The 15257-nt window shown below is 59.0% G+C and overlaps 5 protein-coding genes across 5 annotated transcripts; 1 reads left to right on the top strand and 4 right to left on the bottom strand.

Moving 5' to 3' along the window:
• Positions 1–1081: 1081 nt before the first annotated feature.
• BXZ73DRAFT_103828 (uncharacterized protein) lies at positions 1082–2679 on the bottom strand (the record flags this gene model as incomplete). Its single annotated transcript, XM_048015702.1, has 8 exons — positions 1082–1396; positions 1453–1575; positions 1624–1735; positions 1792–1936; positions 1991–2093; positions 2150–2380; positions 2436–2470; positions 2541–2679. 8 exons carry the CDS (start codon positions 2677–2679, stop codon positions 1082–1084), a joined length of 1203 nt encoding a protein of 400 aa, XP_047875437.1.
• A 1083-nt stretch (positions 2680–3762) lies between these two features.
• BXZ73DRAFT_103827 (uncharacterized protein) lies at positions 3763–4520 on the bottom strand (the record flags this gene model as incomplete). Its single annotated transcript, XM_048015701.1, has 2 exons — positions 3763–4036; positions 4393–4520. The coding sequence occupies 2 exons, from the start codon at positions 4518–4520 to the stop codon at positions 3763–3765; spliced, it is 402 nt and encodes a 133-aa protein (XP_047875436.1).
• Positions 4521–6396: 1876 nt separating this feature from the next.
• BXZ73DRAFT_103826 (uncharacterized protein) lies at positions 6397–7992 on the top strand (the record flags this gene model as incomplete). Its single annotated transcript, XM_048015700.1, has 3 exons — positions 6397–6542; positions 6599–6864; positions 6920–7992. The coding sequence occupies 3 exons, from the start codon at positions 6397–6399 to the stop codon at positions 7990–7992; spliced, it is 1485 nt and encodes a 494-aa protein (XP_047875435.1).
• Positions 7993–9772: 1780 nt separating this feature from the next.
• On the bottom strand, positions 9773–10488 carry BXZ73DRAFT_11787 (kinase-like domain-containing protein; the record flags this gene model as incomplete). Its single annotated transcript, XM_048017452.1, has 2 exons — positions 9773–10105; positions 10225–10488. Coding segments are annotated over 2 exons (597 nt in total), but the record flags the coding sequence as incomplete, so codon positions are not given.
• Positions 10489–12786: 2298 nt separating this feature from the next.
• BXZ73DRAFT_50816 (protease) lies at positions 12787–14221 on the bottom strand (the record flags this gene model as incomplete). The annotated part of the gene is made up of 4 exons (XM_048020510.1): positions 12787–13496; positions 13560–13733; positions 13785–13993; positions 14052–14221. 4 exons carry the CDS (start codon positions 14219–14221, stop codon positions 12787–12789), a joined length of 1263 nt encoding a protein of 420 aa, XP_047875433.1.
• Between the last annotated feature and the right edge of the window lie 1036 nt (positions 14222–15257).

Raw genomic sequence — 15257 nt, 5'->3', positions numbered from 1 at the left:
CCACGCGCGCGGTGGGCGCTGTTGTTTCCGCGGTTGTTGTTTCGCTTTCGTTCGCCGTGCGACCCTCTTCCGATTCAGTCTTCACGATTTATGTCCTTCCACTTTCCCCGCTCTCAGTTTTGTTTGGGTTGTTCCGGGCGCCGTGGTTGGTGTGCCCGTTTGGACTGTTCGTCTCACATGCTTACTTTACTAGTTTGCAACGCCTCCGTGGTGGCATTTGTACTCCATCTCGTCTCTCTGCTATGCATCGCCCGCTTGCTTTCACGAAGACCCGCCCTCAAGGAAGTTCGCCGGCATCCCGCAGTGGTACGTAGCATGTTGTCTCAAAGCGTGCAGTGTGCAAGATCAACTTCGAAGCGGAGATCCAGGCGAACGCCTGCGGGATATTGAGAAGCACCGCGTACTTCAGATATTGGTGAGGATTGAGTGCGATGACCACTGGCCCGACGAGCCGCCACGGAGGGGGTGGAGGGGGCAAACTAAACATTTTCCTTCTTTCTAGGCCTCGATGAATGACTCTACCTACGCTCTCGTCAGCCGCTTCGGCTCGCTCTCGACGATACGCTCTCGCTCATGGAGCTATTTTTCATCTATTCCCGTCTATCTTCCTGAAAGTGGTCACGTCATCGGCCCTCCTTGGTTACAACGGAAAATTCGAATCCCAAGAGAAAAGGGAATGAAGACCACCGAAACACAGTTGTCTGTAAGACTCCTGCAGCGCTTTATAGACTCATAGAGGGTAGCCAGATCGTGAAACTTGATACTGGTAGATGAAGAAGGGAGAAGCGGGGTCGCAGGGCTCTACAAAGCACTGGGGTAAGGGTTAGAGGAGAGAAAGACAGCGTCCAAAGTTCCAGGCGTTCGCCGGCACGATGACGCACGACTTCCCCTCCGAGACCTATGGCCTTAGGCGACTCACCTCTACAGTGGTGCCGCACCAACACCCAGTCTTTCCGGAGGGAAGAAAATCGCAATCATTTCTATTACTCTCCTCTGGAACGACGTGATCGAGCGGCCCCGCAACATAAAATGCATGCGTCCAAAGGTCTTGAAGCGCATATCGACACACCAACCACACCTTTCAAACTTCCCTCGCCTCGTGCTCGACGGTGCCATCGCCGCCATCGTGGCCGTCTCCCTCGTGGGATCGCCGCCTGATCCAGATCACATCGACGTTCTCCATCTCCTCCTGCGCGAACTTCATGAGCGAGTCCCTTCTGAGCGTTCCGAAGTCGCTCGACGCGAGCGTAGGCAACAGCGGCGGAGACCGGGGCGTGCGCGAGAGAGACGAGTACGGGGTGTGCTCGAGCTTGTGTTGGGGCTGAGTGGCATTGAGCCCGTGCTGGAGCGACAGGTCGAGCGAGACGAGGACAACGATGAGGATCGGGTACGTCGCCTGCGGGAGTGTGTCAGTGGCGACGATCCGCAACTGCGCCGGGGTGGGTGACATACGATCAGGGGGGCCAGGCAGCCAGTCAAGAGGTAGTCGAGCGCGAGCCATAACGGCCAGTGGGCGTATGTCGCCTTGCCCGCCTGTACCATCGACTGATGTCCTTGCCATACCGAGATCAATAGCTAAGAACTAGGTGAGCGTCGGGGCGAATGAAGGACACGGAGTCGTACCAGGAGAATGGAGTAGGCAGCTCCCGACTCAACGAGAAGCGCCAAGATTCTGAGGACGCGCCGCGCCGACTTGCCGTCACGAAGGTGTGTGCGAAGTGCGCGCCAATGTTTCCTTAAGATTCTCTTTCCGTTAGCGCTGAAAGAAACGCACTAATAAGACATTCTGACCAGGCTTTGTATCCGATAAGCGAAGTCGCAACAACGTTCGTCCCGAGGGACAGAGTGACCGCGGCCGTGCCGTAGTTGTTTCCGAAGAAGTACAACACCTGGTCTTGAACGAGTGTAGACACAGCCACAGACGCAAGTCCCATCGCTACCAAGGTGAGATCAGACAAGATATCAATGAACACGCGCCGATCTGACTGACCACAACTAGCCAGAATGGAGACGACGCAGAGTGCGAGGACGATGCGATTCCCCGGCCAGACTGCACATGCACGCCACCAGACGACCGCATCGCTGATGATCATCTACGCAGCCTGACAGTCAATTTGGACAAAACCCCATCTGAGGACACGCGACGTACAGCGATAGTGAACATCATCGTGCTTGCGAAGTCGATCCTTTTGATTGAGACAACACTGGACTCAACAGTGACGAGGGTGTTATCCGTGGAGAACACCTTCCGTGCGAACGCGGCTATGATGTTGCGGTCGATGATATATCGTGCCGCGGTGAGGGCGCAGTATGCCCACGCGCACGCATACAAAGTCGTGACGGACGCAATGAGCATCTTTATCTCCAGTCGGCCGACACCCTTTTGACTACGAAGCTCGTCAGTACGCCGTAGTACCCGAGGGGTAGACAGACACTTGCATCAGGAGATAGAGTGCCGCAGAGGCCAAGACTGTCAGTATTCCTGCGTATAGGAAGGTATGATGAGCATGCGGCATTGCGCACCACGGCAGGGAACGCACCGAGCAAAAGACACAACGTCGCGGTGGTGATGATGTCCCCGGCCGGCTCCATTTGCGTGACGTAGCCGAGGACGGTGTCGAACGCGTACACGTTCACCGTCACGTTCAAGACTAGGGTAGGAGACGGATCGCTCGCCATGATCGTACAGGTGCTCGTGCCGGCGTTGATGAGGGGGGCTCGGGGCAGAAGCTGCAGGCGGGGCGGATGATATCTGATCAAACGACGTATATGAGCGAAAACCTTTCCGGCCACCGACGAAGGAAGCCCCGCACGCACCGGGACCGTGACGGGAGCACACGTTGAATGCTTCTGGGACGCAGAGAACGCTTTCAGTGGACCCACAAAGAGCCGGGGCGAAACTCCGGCCGATGCGCTGCTCATCCCAGCATAGTCTTTTGCAGCGCCCGAAAGCTCTATGTGCCCATGAGGAGTCCTCGCAGAACGTTTGTTCGATGGAGTTTGGACCTTGTGTGATCAAGGCGATGTCATCGTGGCGCCGCGGGGCTTCTGAGGAAGACGCAGGTTAGCTCATCCCCAACGCACCACATATATTGCTCCGACTTCCGGGCCCTGGAGGTCATGGGTTGAACTCAGGGGCAAAGGATCCGCTATCGCAGGGCGACAAGCGTGAGGAGAGACGTACGGACCACATGCGCGCCGAACCACCGAACTCCGCCCGCCGCGATAAGTACTACTCGATTGCGCCCACAACGCGATGCTCGTGCCCGCGCTCCGGTCCGTCTAACCGGGTCAGATCGCCTGCAGGACTTGTCTCCTCTCGCAGTGTGCGGCAAACCAGTCGGTGGCGTGAGTCTTGCTTTCTGCACGTACTGGTCGCGTGATCCTCAGGAGGAGCCGGTGTGAGGTGTGAGGCTTGATGTAGCATGATGCCATGCCCGAGAGAGTGGGCCACCGCGAGATGAGAGAGAACCCGGGCCGGCATAAGCGTGAAGTGAGGCGCACCTCGATTCCAACTTTGTCGTCGCGCGACCGGGCGCGATCGTCCCAGCCTCCCACACACATCTCGCCGGGTTTGAGATGGTGGCCATGGCTGATAGCGTGGATGACGAGATTTGGTTCAATGACGAAGAGGAACCTTCGAGGATCGAGATAGCCAGGGACGTACCAGAGGACCCGAGGGCGAATAAGCAAAAACAGATACATGTGGCGGAGGGTGAAGCCGAGCGTCCCACCATTGGGAAAACTTCGGGTCGTCGATCATCACCCCCAGCGCGACCGCGACCGCGTCGGCGTCCGCATACGCCGGGGCGCGGGAGATCGGAGGTTGTAGGTGATGTTGACTCGGTGTCCGGAGAGGAGGGGTGTGACCTCATTCTCGACGTCGCTGAAGAAGGCGGGGTACGCGACCGTGCACGGGTAGTCCTTGAGCAGCGCGCCGGAGACGACTTTCTCCCGGTCGTGGAGGAAGAGGGTTCCACCTTCGTGCGTGGTATGGAAGAGACCCGAGCATTTTGTGGGACTGCGCGGCGAGGGTCTGCGTGTACTGTGAAGAACTTGCTGTTCCGCCTAGTCAGTTATCGAAAAGTTGCAAGTCGAGGTTAATACACACTGTAGACGTTTATTTTGTACAGATATGCGCCCGCCGCCGCGAATAGAAACTTCTTCTGGTCTTCCTGTTAGCAAAGTCGCGTGGAGACGCTTGAATGTCGAAGCACACGACGAAGTCGCGGGCATCCATCTTTCCTGCCTTGCGGTACGTCTCTTCGAGGACGGTCTCGTCGCCCCTCCCGAACATCACTGGCTGGCAGGTGGTCGCGAGCTGCGCGATGGCATTCGACCGAGTAGCGGAGTTAGCACATTAGCACGATGATATGAAGGGAGGAAGCTCACCGAGGGCTATCATAACCGTAGTAGAGTTCGAGCTTGTCTTTAGGCAGCTCGAGGATGCCGCTGCAGAGCGACGGCTGCCCCGTGAGCGGGGCCTGAAGCCGCTTGAGCCGCGGAGTCCCCGGGACCATCGAAAGCAGCAGGTCCGACTTCAATCCACTTTCGCCCGAAGTGTACCACGCGTGTACTTAACCTGTCGTCCATGTTCGAAACCCTGCGCCGCGACGTCTGCCACTGCGCCTACGATGCGTCACCCGCAACCCGCCAACACCAATCGTACGCTGTGCTGGCATATATCTAAGATCAGACCGCGATAGTCATGTCCAGCCGCCAGAAAGCGGTATGCAAGGGATAATGAGAGCATACAGATACCATCTGGCTGTCCCCCGTGGCTGGAGAGCGGATGACGCCGCGGAGGAGTTCTACAAGTTCGGGATCGCGCCACGCGGGTGACAAGTAGGCTGAGTACGCAGTAGGGTTCGTCGGAGGTCTCCACAGACTCAGAGACCAGCTACGAGGGGCCAATAGCGTTGAAATAGGCAGGATCTACGGTTGCGCAGATATAGATGTGAGGGGAGGAGCGTGAAAGCAGACTCAGACTGGCGACGGTGTCGACCCAAATCTTCTGATGGTGGGGTAGGAGGCTTTTATCGTAGTGGCGAGGAGGTAGGAGGGTCGCGACTTCGCACACGACGCTGTTGCGCTTGAAGATGGCGGCTGGCGCGCTGGGACTAAGAGAGGCGTGGGCCCGGTCGACAAACAGTGGGCACTGCCTCATGGATGTAGGGTCGACCTCCGAGGCGATGGTTGTTCGGGGAAGTTGAAAGCGGAGGCGAACCATTGCAAGCAGCTGTGTGGCGAGAACGCCGGCGCGGGGATAAACTGTGGTGCGAAGTGGCCGTCGAGAGATATCCTGTACATGATCGCTCATCGTCGCGGGACGCGGGAGGGACGCGGGAGAAGACCAAGCTAACCATTTTCCCTCTGAGCCACGAAACCCATACATTCCCCGTGTTCAGACTGTCCCTCAGGCCTCAAGGCCTCATCGCCCACCTCTTCGGCTTTGGCGACGTAGGAAAGGGTGTGCTGATATGGGTCGTCCAGAGCAAGTTGGGGCGCTGGAAAGCGTGCCTCGTACGCGTTTCGTGGAACCCCTCCTGCCTGTATTGTTCTCGTGAGCGCTCATTCATTGTGGAATCGACCGCGACTTACAGCGATCGAACTTTACTGGCACTAGAGAGGTTTGTTCGCCCCGGAAGGTGAAGGCCCCGCCGGAAGTTCACACTGCACGCAATAGCCATTTGGAGCTTGACCCTGACGCAGACGAGCAGCGGCACTGACACGTGTTCGAATTTTGCTGAAGATCACGACGAGAGAAGAGATCCAGAAAGAAGAAGATGCCGTGCTGTAGTATGCAAGTACGACGAAGGCTCCAAGCGCCGGTACCGCCGGGAATATTGCGCAAGTGACGTCACGATCAATGAACAGTCACAGGTGGTAACAAGCCGTGATGCGCCTGGGCCACCCTGTAGGGCGCCCGAGTCCTGCTCTTTTAATCAATCCGTGCACTGCCTGCTTGGCCGAATCGTCTCTCCCTACTCTATGTGGGAAACGGTCACCGTCAGCGGCGTTCTTATGGACTCCAAAGACAAGCAAGCTGGGGTCCCCTATGAGTCAGCTGCGATCGAGCCAAATCTAGAAGACAACCACTGAGGGTAACGCATAGGGCGCATTTCCCCGCCGTCGTCCTCGTCATAGATGAGCACTGCGTCCCGCTCTGGCTTGAGACCCTTCATCGTCCGCGTCCGCAGCTTTCCCAGGTCCTGCTTCCCAACGTGCCAGATCCGACCGCGGAGGCCGCCCATCTCGTCCACCTCGATGTTCTCTCGCTTCTTGCCCGGCCCCTTCTCCACCTCCTGCTTCCGAAGCTTCTGCCGCCGCAGCACCTCATATAATCGCCCACGCATAACCCTATTCTCGAACACCACCACCTATCCCCCAGACATCATGGACTACGAGCCAACCATTCGCCCCGCAACGGCTTCGCTGCTGAACCTTCGCGCAAAGCTAGCGGAGAAACCGCCCTTCTGCAGCGGCATCTTCGCCTTGCCTCCTGAGCAGCTGCAACTCTATTATGGCAAGGAAAACCCGAAGTCGGTATCTGGTGCCACGTTTTCGTAGTTCTGTCTGACTCCACCTTTCCGAACAGGTTCGTGGACTTCACCACAGCTGTCGACGAGCCGGAGACAGTGGCAGGGCTCGCAGCAGCCTGTAAACCTGCCAAGTTCGGTAGGAACAACGAGACGGTGCTGGACGAAACTTATCGCAAGGCTGGGAAGATGGACAAGGAAGACTTCCTCATGCGGTTTGACGCGACCGAGTCTGGCCTTCTGCGCGTCGTCCACGCCACGCTTCTCGCAAGCGTGAAGGAGCTGACTATCATTCGCGCTGAGCTGTACAAGCTCAATGTCTACGGTATGTTCGGCGGCTGATCCCACACTCCTAGCCGTTGCTGATCACTCTCCGATAGGCGAAGGAGAATTCTTCAAGGCGCATGCAGACACCCCCTTGGGAACCAACATGGTCGGTTCCCTCGTCCTCTGCTTCCCCACCGTGCATGGAGGCGGCGCCCTCTTCCTCCGCCACGGTGGCAAGGAGTGGACGTTCGACGCCAACGCGCTCCTGGACGGCCGCACCGATGCCCTCGCGTATGTCGCCTTCTTCAGCGACGTCGAGCACGAGGTCGCCCCTGTCCTCTCCGGACACCGCGTCACCGTCACCTACAACCTCTTCTGGACGAGCGAGGTCCCTTCGCCTCTCCAGCCTCAAGGCGTCACCGTCGACGCGCCTGTCCTCGCGAACCCGAACGCCATCGCGGATTCGTTCGACGCGCTCCTCGCCGACCGCGCGTTCATGCCCAAAGGCGGTATCATCGGCTTCGGCCTGCGCCACAAGTACCCATTCCCGCGCGCCTGGAAGGCAGTCAAGGGCGCACCGGATCCCCTCGAGTCTCTCCGCGGGTGGCTGAAGGGCGGAGACGCGGCACTCAAGCTCGCGATCGAGGGTGTCGGCCTCGAGCCGCAGCTGCGCTACGTCGTCTCCGGGGGTGATCGCAAGATCCTCCTGAAGAAGATGGTCGTGACCCCGACCGACTACACGGAGCAGCGGTCGCTTGAGGAGCAGCTCATGTGGCGCGAGAACGGCGGGAAGCTCATCATGGACACCTTCTTCGGGGCCGCTCCCCGCCCCGCGCCCAAATGCCCGCCCGGCGAGGAGGGCTTTTATGGTGGGGGAGAATTAGACGGCTACGGCGACGACGGCGAAGAGGACGACGAGGACGGGGGCGAGGACGAGCGCCGGCGCGTCGAGATCAACTGGATCACGCCAACGGAGGCGTGGAACGGGACGAGCGCCGCTTTCCTCGTGTACGGCAACCAGGCGAGCCTTGACTACTGGTACGCGTCCGTATGCATCCTCGCCAAGATTGGGCCTGCGGAGGACCGGGGGGTGCGCCCGCGCGCGGTGGTCGAGCGGCCGCCCAAGCCGGCCCCGGCCGTGCAGGCGATGGGGATCCAGCCCGATCCCGCGTCCGCGTCCGCTTAACCAGACGAGCTTGCTTTCCAGTGGCACTCATCGGCCTTATATCAATCCTGATTACTTGGAGAAAGGTAGCGTAGGAATGACTGCATATAATCGAGATACTGGCGTGAATACAGGTGCCAGGTGCGCGCCCCCGTTGACCGAACGCGGTGTACATGGTGTGCGGCAACCAGGCGCCGGGCCTCGACTACTGCATCCTCGTCAAGTTCGGACTGTTCGGCGACCATGGCGTGCATCCGCGCACGGGCAAATGGGCCCAAGGCCAAGCCCGCGCAGCGTGTTGTGGACCCGAGCAAGTCTGCCCCTGACGAGCCCAAGTCGAGCGACGCGGCCGGCGAACGCGCAGCCTGCGACTGGGCAGAGCTAGTAGACCACGCGCCACTCAGATGTCATGGTATGGTGTTATGTAGCGCAGGTGTTATTGTAGATACTCTCTGGATTAGTTGTCTAGTTCGCACTTAATGTTCGTTCAACGTCAACACCGGGGCCGCGAGTCGTCGCTATGCATTTCATTACGTGATAGATCATTACAGTCGTCTATGGGCTACAGAGAAAACAGGTAAATATGGTACACAATCAGGGGTACAACATCGAGGGAAGTCCCCACAAACACAGTCCGACAGTCCGAGTCATCAGTGCTCCAAGTTCCATATACGCGGAAGAGATGCAAGAGGCGGCAAACAGATGAGGTCTTCGACATCCTCGTCTGGACCTGGATCTTTTACAGGATACGGTCCTCCAGGAGCGATATGGACGACAATAGATCCGAGTTTCGGGGAACGCTCAGGCGCCAACTCATCGATACCGGTGGCACCTTGAGCGACCGAGACTGGGCCGAGTCGAAGGGGATCCGGAGGAGTCCCGCTGCTTTCCAGTCTCGTGTGGATGTCTTCCATAGAAGGAGTAGTCGCAGACTCTTCCACACCGATGGGCTCGTCGTCCGGGGGCTGCGCAACCGCGCTACCATCTTCGGAAACTGGGTACTCCAGATCGGTGGGTGCGTCAGACTTCGGGGAGGGAGAGCATTCGCTCCGCATCACCCTGTCCAACCCGTCGAGCGACATCTCGGGCGTCGGGGGGTGCACCGGCGGCGAGGGCGCGACGAAGTCCGTCTCCTTGGTGCACTCCAGCTGCCGTCGGTTCTCCGCCATCTTCTGCTCGCGCGCTTCGCGGTCCGCGAGCAGCCAGACTCGGCGCTGGTTGCCCTCGCGGATGTGCCTGAACTCCGCGTGCGCGTCGTACTCGTACTCGTCGCCGCGGTGCCACTTGCCGAAGCCGAGGTCGCGGTCGTCAGGGCCGATCTTCATCTTCTCGATCGACGCGCGCCCGGCGGACGCGGTCCCCACGTCACCTGTAGGCAGTGAGCGTTGTGTGTGTGTACGATCCGAGCGGGCTCGCTCACCGTTCTGAGCTCGGTAGTGCGCCATGCGCACGTCGTTATAGACCTCGAGCATGAAGGCCTCCCCGAAGAACTCGTCTCTCCGCAGCTCGCTCGCGCTGGGCCGCGCAGCACGGTTTCGGTCGAGCATCTGTGCGTGTGGTTGCTGCTTCAGACCGGCGTCACGCTAGGGCTGGAGCGCTCACCCACCTTCTCACACAACTTCCATTCGGCGCAAGTCCGTGGCAGCGCCTTCTCGGGGATCATCGACCACGACCGAACCCAGGGCACGGACATGAGCATTATCTGCCGATCCACCGAGTCCGCCACGCGCCAGACGTCCTCAGCTGCCGGCCACCCCGGCGGGGATGATCCCTTCGGATCAAAGTAGAGAACGGGGGTAACCCAGCCCAGGAACACTTGCAGGAAGACCAGGCCGAGCGAGTATATGTCCGACCTGTGGTAAGTCTCTTCTAGGAGCAACGTCTCTGGAGACATGTACGTCGTGGTTCCCGCCCGCCCGCCCAGGTACCATTCGTCGAACGGAACGTCGGAAGCTGAGGGGCGACGGTCCGCGACGCCAAAGTCCGTCAGCACGAGGTGGTCTTCGCGGGACGTGACGAGGAAGTTTTCGGGCTTGATGTCGGAATGGATGATCTCGTGCTTCTCGAGATAGCTCACGGCGAGCACCTGTGAGCGACGTAAATATTCGGGAGACCCAGAGAGGGGTCGAGAGCGCTAACCATCTCTGCGCACATGCGCGGCGCGTCCAGAGGCCTTCTCTTGACCTCTGTCAGACGTTCGGACAAGGTTCCGAGGCACACGTCCTGGGAAACACGTGAGCTGACGGCTCTAACTCGTCGCTCGTCACTCACCATAACAAAGTAAACGTTGTGGGCGTCCTCCCATGAAGCGAGCAGCTTCGCCCAGAACGGAACGTTGTTCAACGCCGCGAGCGCCATGCAGTCACGTTCCCTGAGCAGACTCGCTCTGTCGCCCTGACCCTTCCTGTAGTGCTTCCATTTGTGCGTCACCTTGACGGCGACGACCTGGTTGATGTTCCTGCGCGCCGCGAAGACGCGTCCGAACCCGCCTTCGCCCAGCGTGCCGAGGATGCTGTACGTGTCCTGGTGATGGAGGACGATGTCGTTCCGCTTCTCCCGGTCGTGGTTGTACGGATCCCAGATAGACCGGTAGTCGATGTTCGGCTCTGGATCCCCGAGATCGATGACCGGAGCAGAGGGTGGTGGGAGACCGGGAGGAGGTGGTAACGGCTCTGGTTCAGAAAGCGCCTCCCTTGTGCTTGATGGAAAGCCCATCGCCTTGTCCGAAGCAAATCCGGACGAGGACACAGTCTTGAACGCAGACATCAACGAGACGGGGGAAACGAGAGGAGACGCAACATCGGTAGCGTGAACATCGGTGTCGGCTATGGGTACGCGTTGCGAGTCCCTACTGAGTCTCGAGTGCGGCCGGCCGTGTGTCCCCGCACGATGTTCGTCGTCGCTCTCACCGACAAAGCCTTCTTGTGATCGCCCGTTCGTGTTTTCAGAACAGCGACTTCCGGTGGTTGCGCATTCGCCTGCGTTCAAGAGCGACTCGGCCTCGGGGACAGGCGACGGCGGTATCCCCGGGGGCTCGAATCCGGCCATTCGAAGAGCTCCCATCAGAGAAGCGTGCGGTGTAGCCGTGAGCCACTGCAACCTAGGAGGAGTGGCCTTGGCGAAACTAGTAACACGCCATCGCAGGGGAGAAGGGGTGGCCAAGGATGGTGATGATGCGAGCGTGTTGGGGGTGTAAACGAAGGGGGAAGTGTGCCTGTTCCGGAGATGTTCATCTTGCCGCGGAAACCGAGGAGACGACGAGTGACGTACCTGAAGTCGGAGCGCACCTGGGCGACGAAAGTGCGCGAGACCATGCGCATGATGATCCACCGAGTACCGAGCATCTTCGCGATGAGCAGCGCAATCCCGTAGTGCCTGTACACGTCCGGAAGAAACTGTTTGGTAAAGGAGGCCAGGGTGGATCCGTCGTACATGGGCATGAATGTCGAGTGGCGTGACGGTGCGGCCGGAACTGACGTGCCGTGTTCGAGTGGGTGCGAAGGAGGCCACCACCATGGCGAGAACATCTTGGTCCACGGAGATAGCCCGACGGCCATCTTTTATGGGCACCTGTAGGGGAGGGGAGGGGGTCGAAGGGGGGAGGGGACAAGATGATCGCGCTTATAGTTGGGACGAGCACGAGTGAGCCCGGCGCTTTGTTGATTGAGGACAACGACGCGTGCCTGTGCACGGCCGTGCCGTCCTGCGCAATAGAGATTTGATCATTGCTCGAGCAGAGGGATTCTGGTCGTTATGCTTACCTTGTTGTCAAGCACATGTTCCTGTGTAAGACGGCTCAAGCAGGACTTATGTGTGTGCTGGAGGCACCAGACACAGGATGCGGAACAATAGGCAGTCACGTATGCTCACGTATTCTGTGTGACGAAGACAAAAGAACAAGCGCCGCAAGCGCGCAATGTGCCGCCTGCGCCCCTACTGCCCTAAGAGCGTGTGTGGAGAAGGAGGCGTCGCTCGCCGCTCGGCAAAGTCTGAGGCAGGGAAAGAAAGCAAGGGCGGTCCGACATCATAGCGACCGCCGACACGTGGACGTGACGCGTCTTTGTCATTTTCTCATGTCTGTTACGGCCTGTGACATGCGTTACGTCACCCACACTGTTTGATCTAATTCACACGCGGCTCTCGTTCGAACTCTGCGGCACTTGAAATCTCATCGACATCCATGACAATCGCCTACGTCTCCTTCCTTATCGACGTCCAGGATGAAGTCACGCCTCTCCCCTCTGGTCTACCTTTAGCCTCATCCACTCCATCCCTAGATGACTAGTATCACCGAGCGATGGCACCATCCGAGCTCGCGCGGTCCCGGACTCTGTCTGGTACAAGCTCTCGGGCCCCTCTCAGCGAAGACGTGCACTGCCGTTGGAAGGTACGCCCAACTTTCTCGAGAGTCTCTCGTGCTCCCTGAACGGTGCGGACTATGCACTCCGCCACAAGGTCGAGGCGCGCCGCCCAAGGCTCCTGGCGCATGACTGAAAAGCGCGCGACCCGCGCTTGCTCGCCGATCGCAGTGCTGGCAGCGCTGTCGGGAGAGCGCGTAGAGATGAGAGGCGGTGGGACGACCCTGACGGCGTCGCGGAGGCGTAAATCACGGTCCGCTTTAAAACGAAGGTAGTGGGGCACACGGACAATATGAGGGTCACCGCGGTAAGGAGGCGTCGCCAGAGTAAGTTGAAGAGCCAGCGATCAGGCAGCTTGCGGTCATAGTGCTATGCAAACTCGATTGGTTGATTTTACAGTATGTTCATATAAATGTCAGCGTCCAGCGCTGTGATAACATATGCGCGACCCAAACTTCTAATCACGGGGGCGACAGAACGAAACCTCGTTCGTCTCGAACGAGAATGCCGCATACACATTCTTCAGGAAGCTGTCTCCGAGCACCCACGTCTTCTTCCCAAGCCCCATGTCCCGACCCACGATCGCCCCGATGCACGTCGTCTCGTCGATCTGCCCGAAGTTGAAGTTCTCGGCGCTGATCGTCCTCCACCCCTGGTCGAATTGGAAGTGCGCGTCGGACGGCGCTTCGTCGCACGGGAACGAGTAGAACCCGTTGCTCTCGTCCCAGAGCTCCGCGCCCTCGACCGACTTGTAGAACTTCGCGACGTCCGCGGGCGGGCCGTAGATGAGCGTCGTGCCCGAGTCGATGACCGCGGAGAAGTCGTGCGCGTACACGTGCAGGCCCCGGCCGAGCATCCCGTTGGAGATCTGCCAGTACCCGGACTCGCCGGTGACGGGGTGTACCTCGGGGTCGTCGGTGCATTTATCGCCGCTTTGGAACCCGATCTCGAGCTCTGAGGTGGTGTCGGTGATCCTGAGGCCGAACTCGGCGTGCTTGATCGAGCCCTGGGCGCGGGCGTTGTTGATGAACGGCGTCTGGCCCATCTTTGCGAGGGCTGGGTAGCCGAGGCCGATGACGCCGTCGATGGGGCGATGGGCGAGCTCGTCGGAGATGGAGTCGACGGCGGCGAAGCCTTGGTTCTTCACTGAGATACCCGCGACAGTGACTGCCATGTGCCCGCAATACGTCAGCATTGTGATCTCACTGTCCATGACGCGAGAGCGCGCACCGGTGTCGGTAAAGATAGACCCAGAGGCAGTGGATCCGTCCTGGTAGCGAATGCGGCCGAATTCGTTGTCGTGACGCTGGCTGGTGGAAGATCGTTCGGGATGGTATTGCGCCTTCTGGGCGCAGTCAGTCGTAGTGCAGTTGGCGGATGGGATCCATAGATCTGCGGACCCAGCTGGTGGAAAGTGAGCAAGCGGCGACGAGCAGCACGCGTGATGCAACTTACTGTCGAAGTCGACGTTGAAGTTCTGCTGCGGGGTGCCAACGCCCACGATTCCCGCCCAGAGTTCGTTTTGCTCGTTGTTCAACGTTTCTGTGCCTTGCTGTTCAGAAGGCGAGACGAAGGGCTCGACGGGCGGGAGGATCCGAGCACCGTCCTTGAACGCTTCTGCACCGACGTTATCGTGCAAGCTGATCAGGTTGCTCCGGTATTTGCTGCAAACGGCGCATGATCAGAGGTAAATTCCCATGAGACCTCCGCTCGTGCACTCACTTGTGGTCGTATGCAACCTGGCGGATGGCCCTTTGGTGGTCAAAGGAGCCGTCTGAGGTCTTGAGAGACTTTATGTTGCGGGTGGAGATGCGACGGACGTGGGCATCTGGAGCAGGTGCAGCGAAGGCACTCAGCGCAAGAGAGAGAAGGACGGAAGAGACTGCGAGCATAGTGGCGAATTGAACGGTAGAGAACGTAAGATGGATGTTGATATTTACCGGAGACGACGCGGGGGTATTTATGCGATTTTGAAAAGGGAGGACTGGTGCGCAGCAGCGTCGGATGTTATGAGAGGAGGATATCCGAAGGCGGAGGAGTGCTGCGGCGGATGGGAGTGGGCGGGAATTGGAGCTTGGCCTGGTGGACGCGGGATGGGGAGCAGGGACGGAAAGTCCCGCCCCTCCTCCCGCGTTCCGTGCTCCTCGGGTATTCGTGGAATGGAAAGCCGCCAGCAGATGCGGCCGCAGCAGTTGTATCGCAGAGTATGACGACGCCTCAGTATGTTTGACATCAGCTGTAGTGACGCAGTTAGCACGGGTGTACGGACGGCGTAAAAGATACCTGCCAGTCCGGTCGTTACCCTCTTCTGAAGTTCTGGGATGCCCTCCATTACTACTCGTCGTGGAGTATTCCAATCGGGGCGTTCCTCGTCAGGCATCCGCGTCGAACACGGGGAAGCAGCCCTCACCTGTGCACATTCGGATCAATAAACGACAGATCGGAATGGGAGCCGTATTAAATTAGACCCTGACTTTGTACGGATGCACACAGATCACCACGATCTGGAGTGAATGGCTTGAGATGAATGATAATTTCGTAAGCGAATATTTGCTCTCCCTTGTGGCACGTCTAGTCGCTTGCTATTGAACATGATGGAACGTGGCGGGGATAGCATTGCATACGGAGGCGGAAAGCTGCTATTGCGGATCATGGGATGTGCGGTTTGGTCGGGTGATGTCGAGGTGTGTCGGACGCTGTCCGCCGAAAAACGGCGCTCAGCTCCTCGGCAGAAGCCGCAGACACTTCCCACGGTTCGGCAACGTGTCAATGTCCAGTACTTTCCTCCTCTGTTTTCGCCAACATCTACCCGCCCAGCATGACCGGCAAGCGAAGACGTCCTAACTGCTTCATTCCCTCCGACACCGTCCCGCCCCGGGATGACCGCACTGTGACATCCACGCCCTCGTTGGTAATTGGTCCCTTTTT

This window comes from Epithele typhae (assembly GCF_022376455.1).
Source record: "Epithele typhae strain CBS 203.58 chromosome Unknown BXZ73scaffold_44, whole genome shotgun sequence".
Classification (NCBI taxonomy): domain Eukaryota; kingdom Fungi; phylum Basidiomycota; class Agaricomycetes; order Polyporales; family Epitheliaceae; genus Epithele; species Epithele typhae.
The sequence above is the reverse complement of the archived record's forward strand: the minus strand, read 5'-3'. Positions and strand labels throughout refer to the sequence as shown.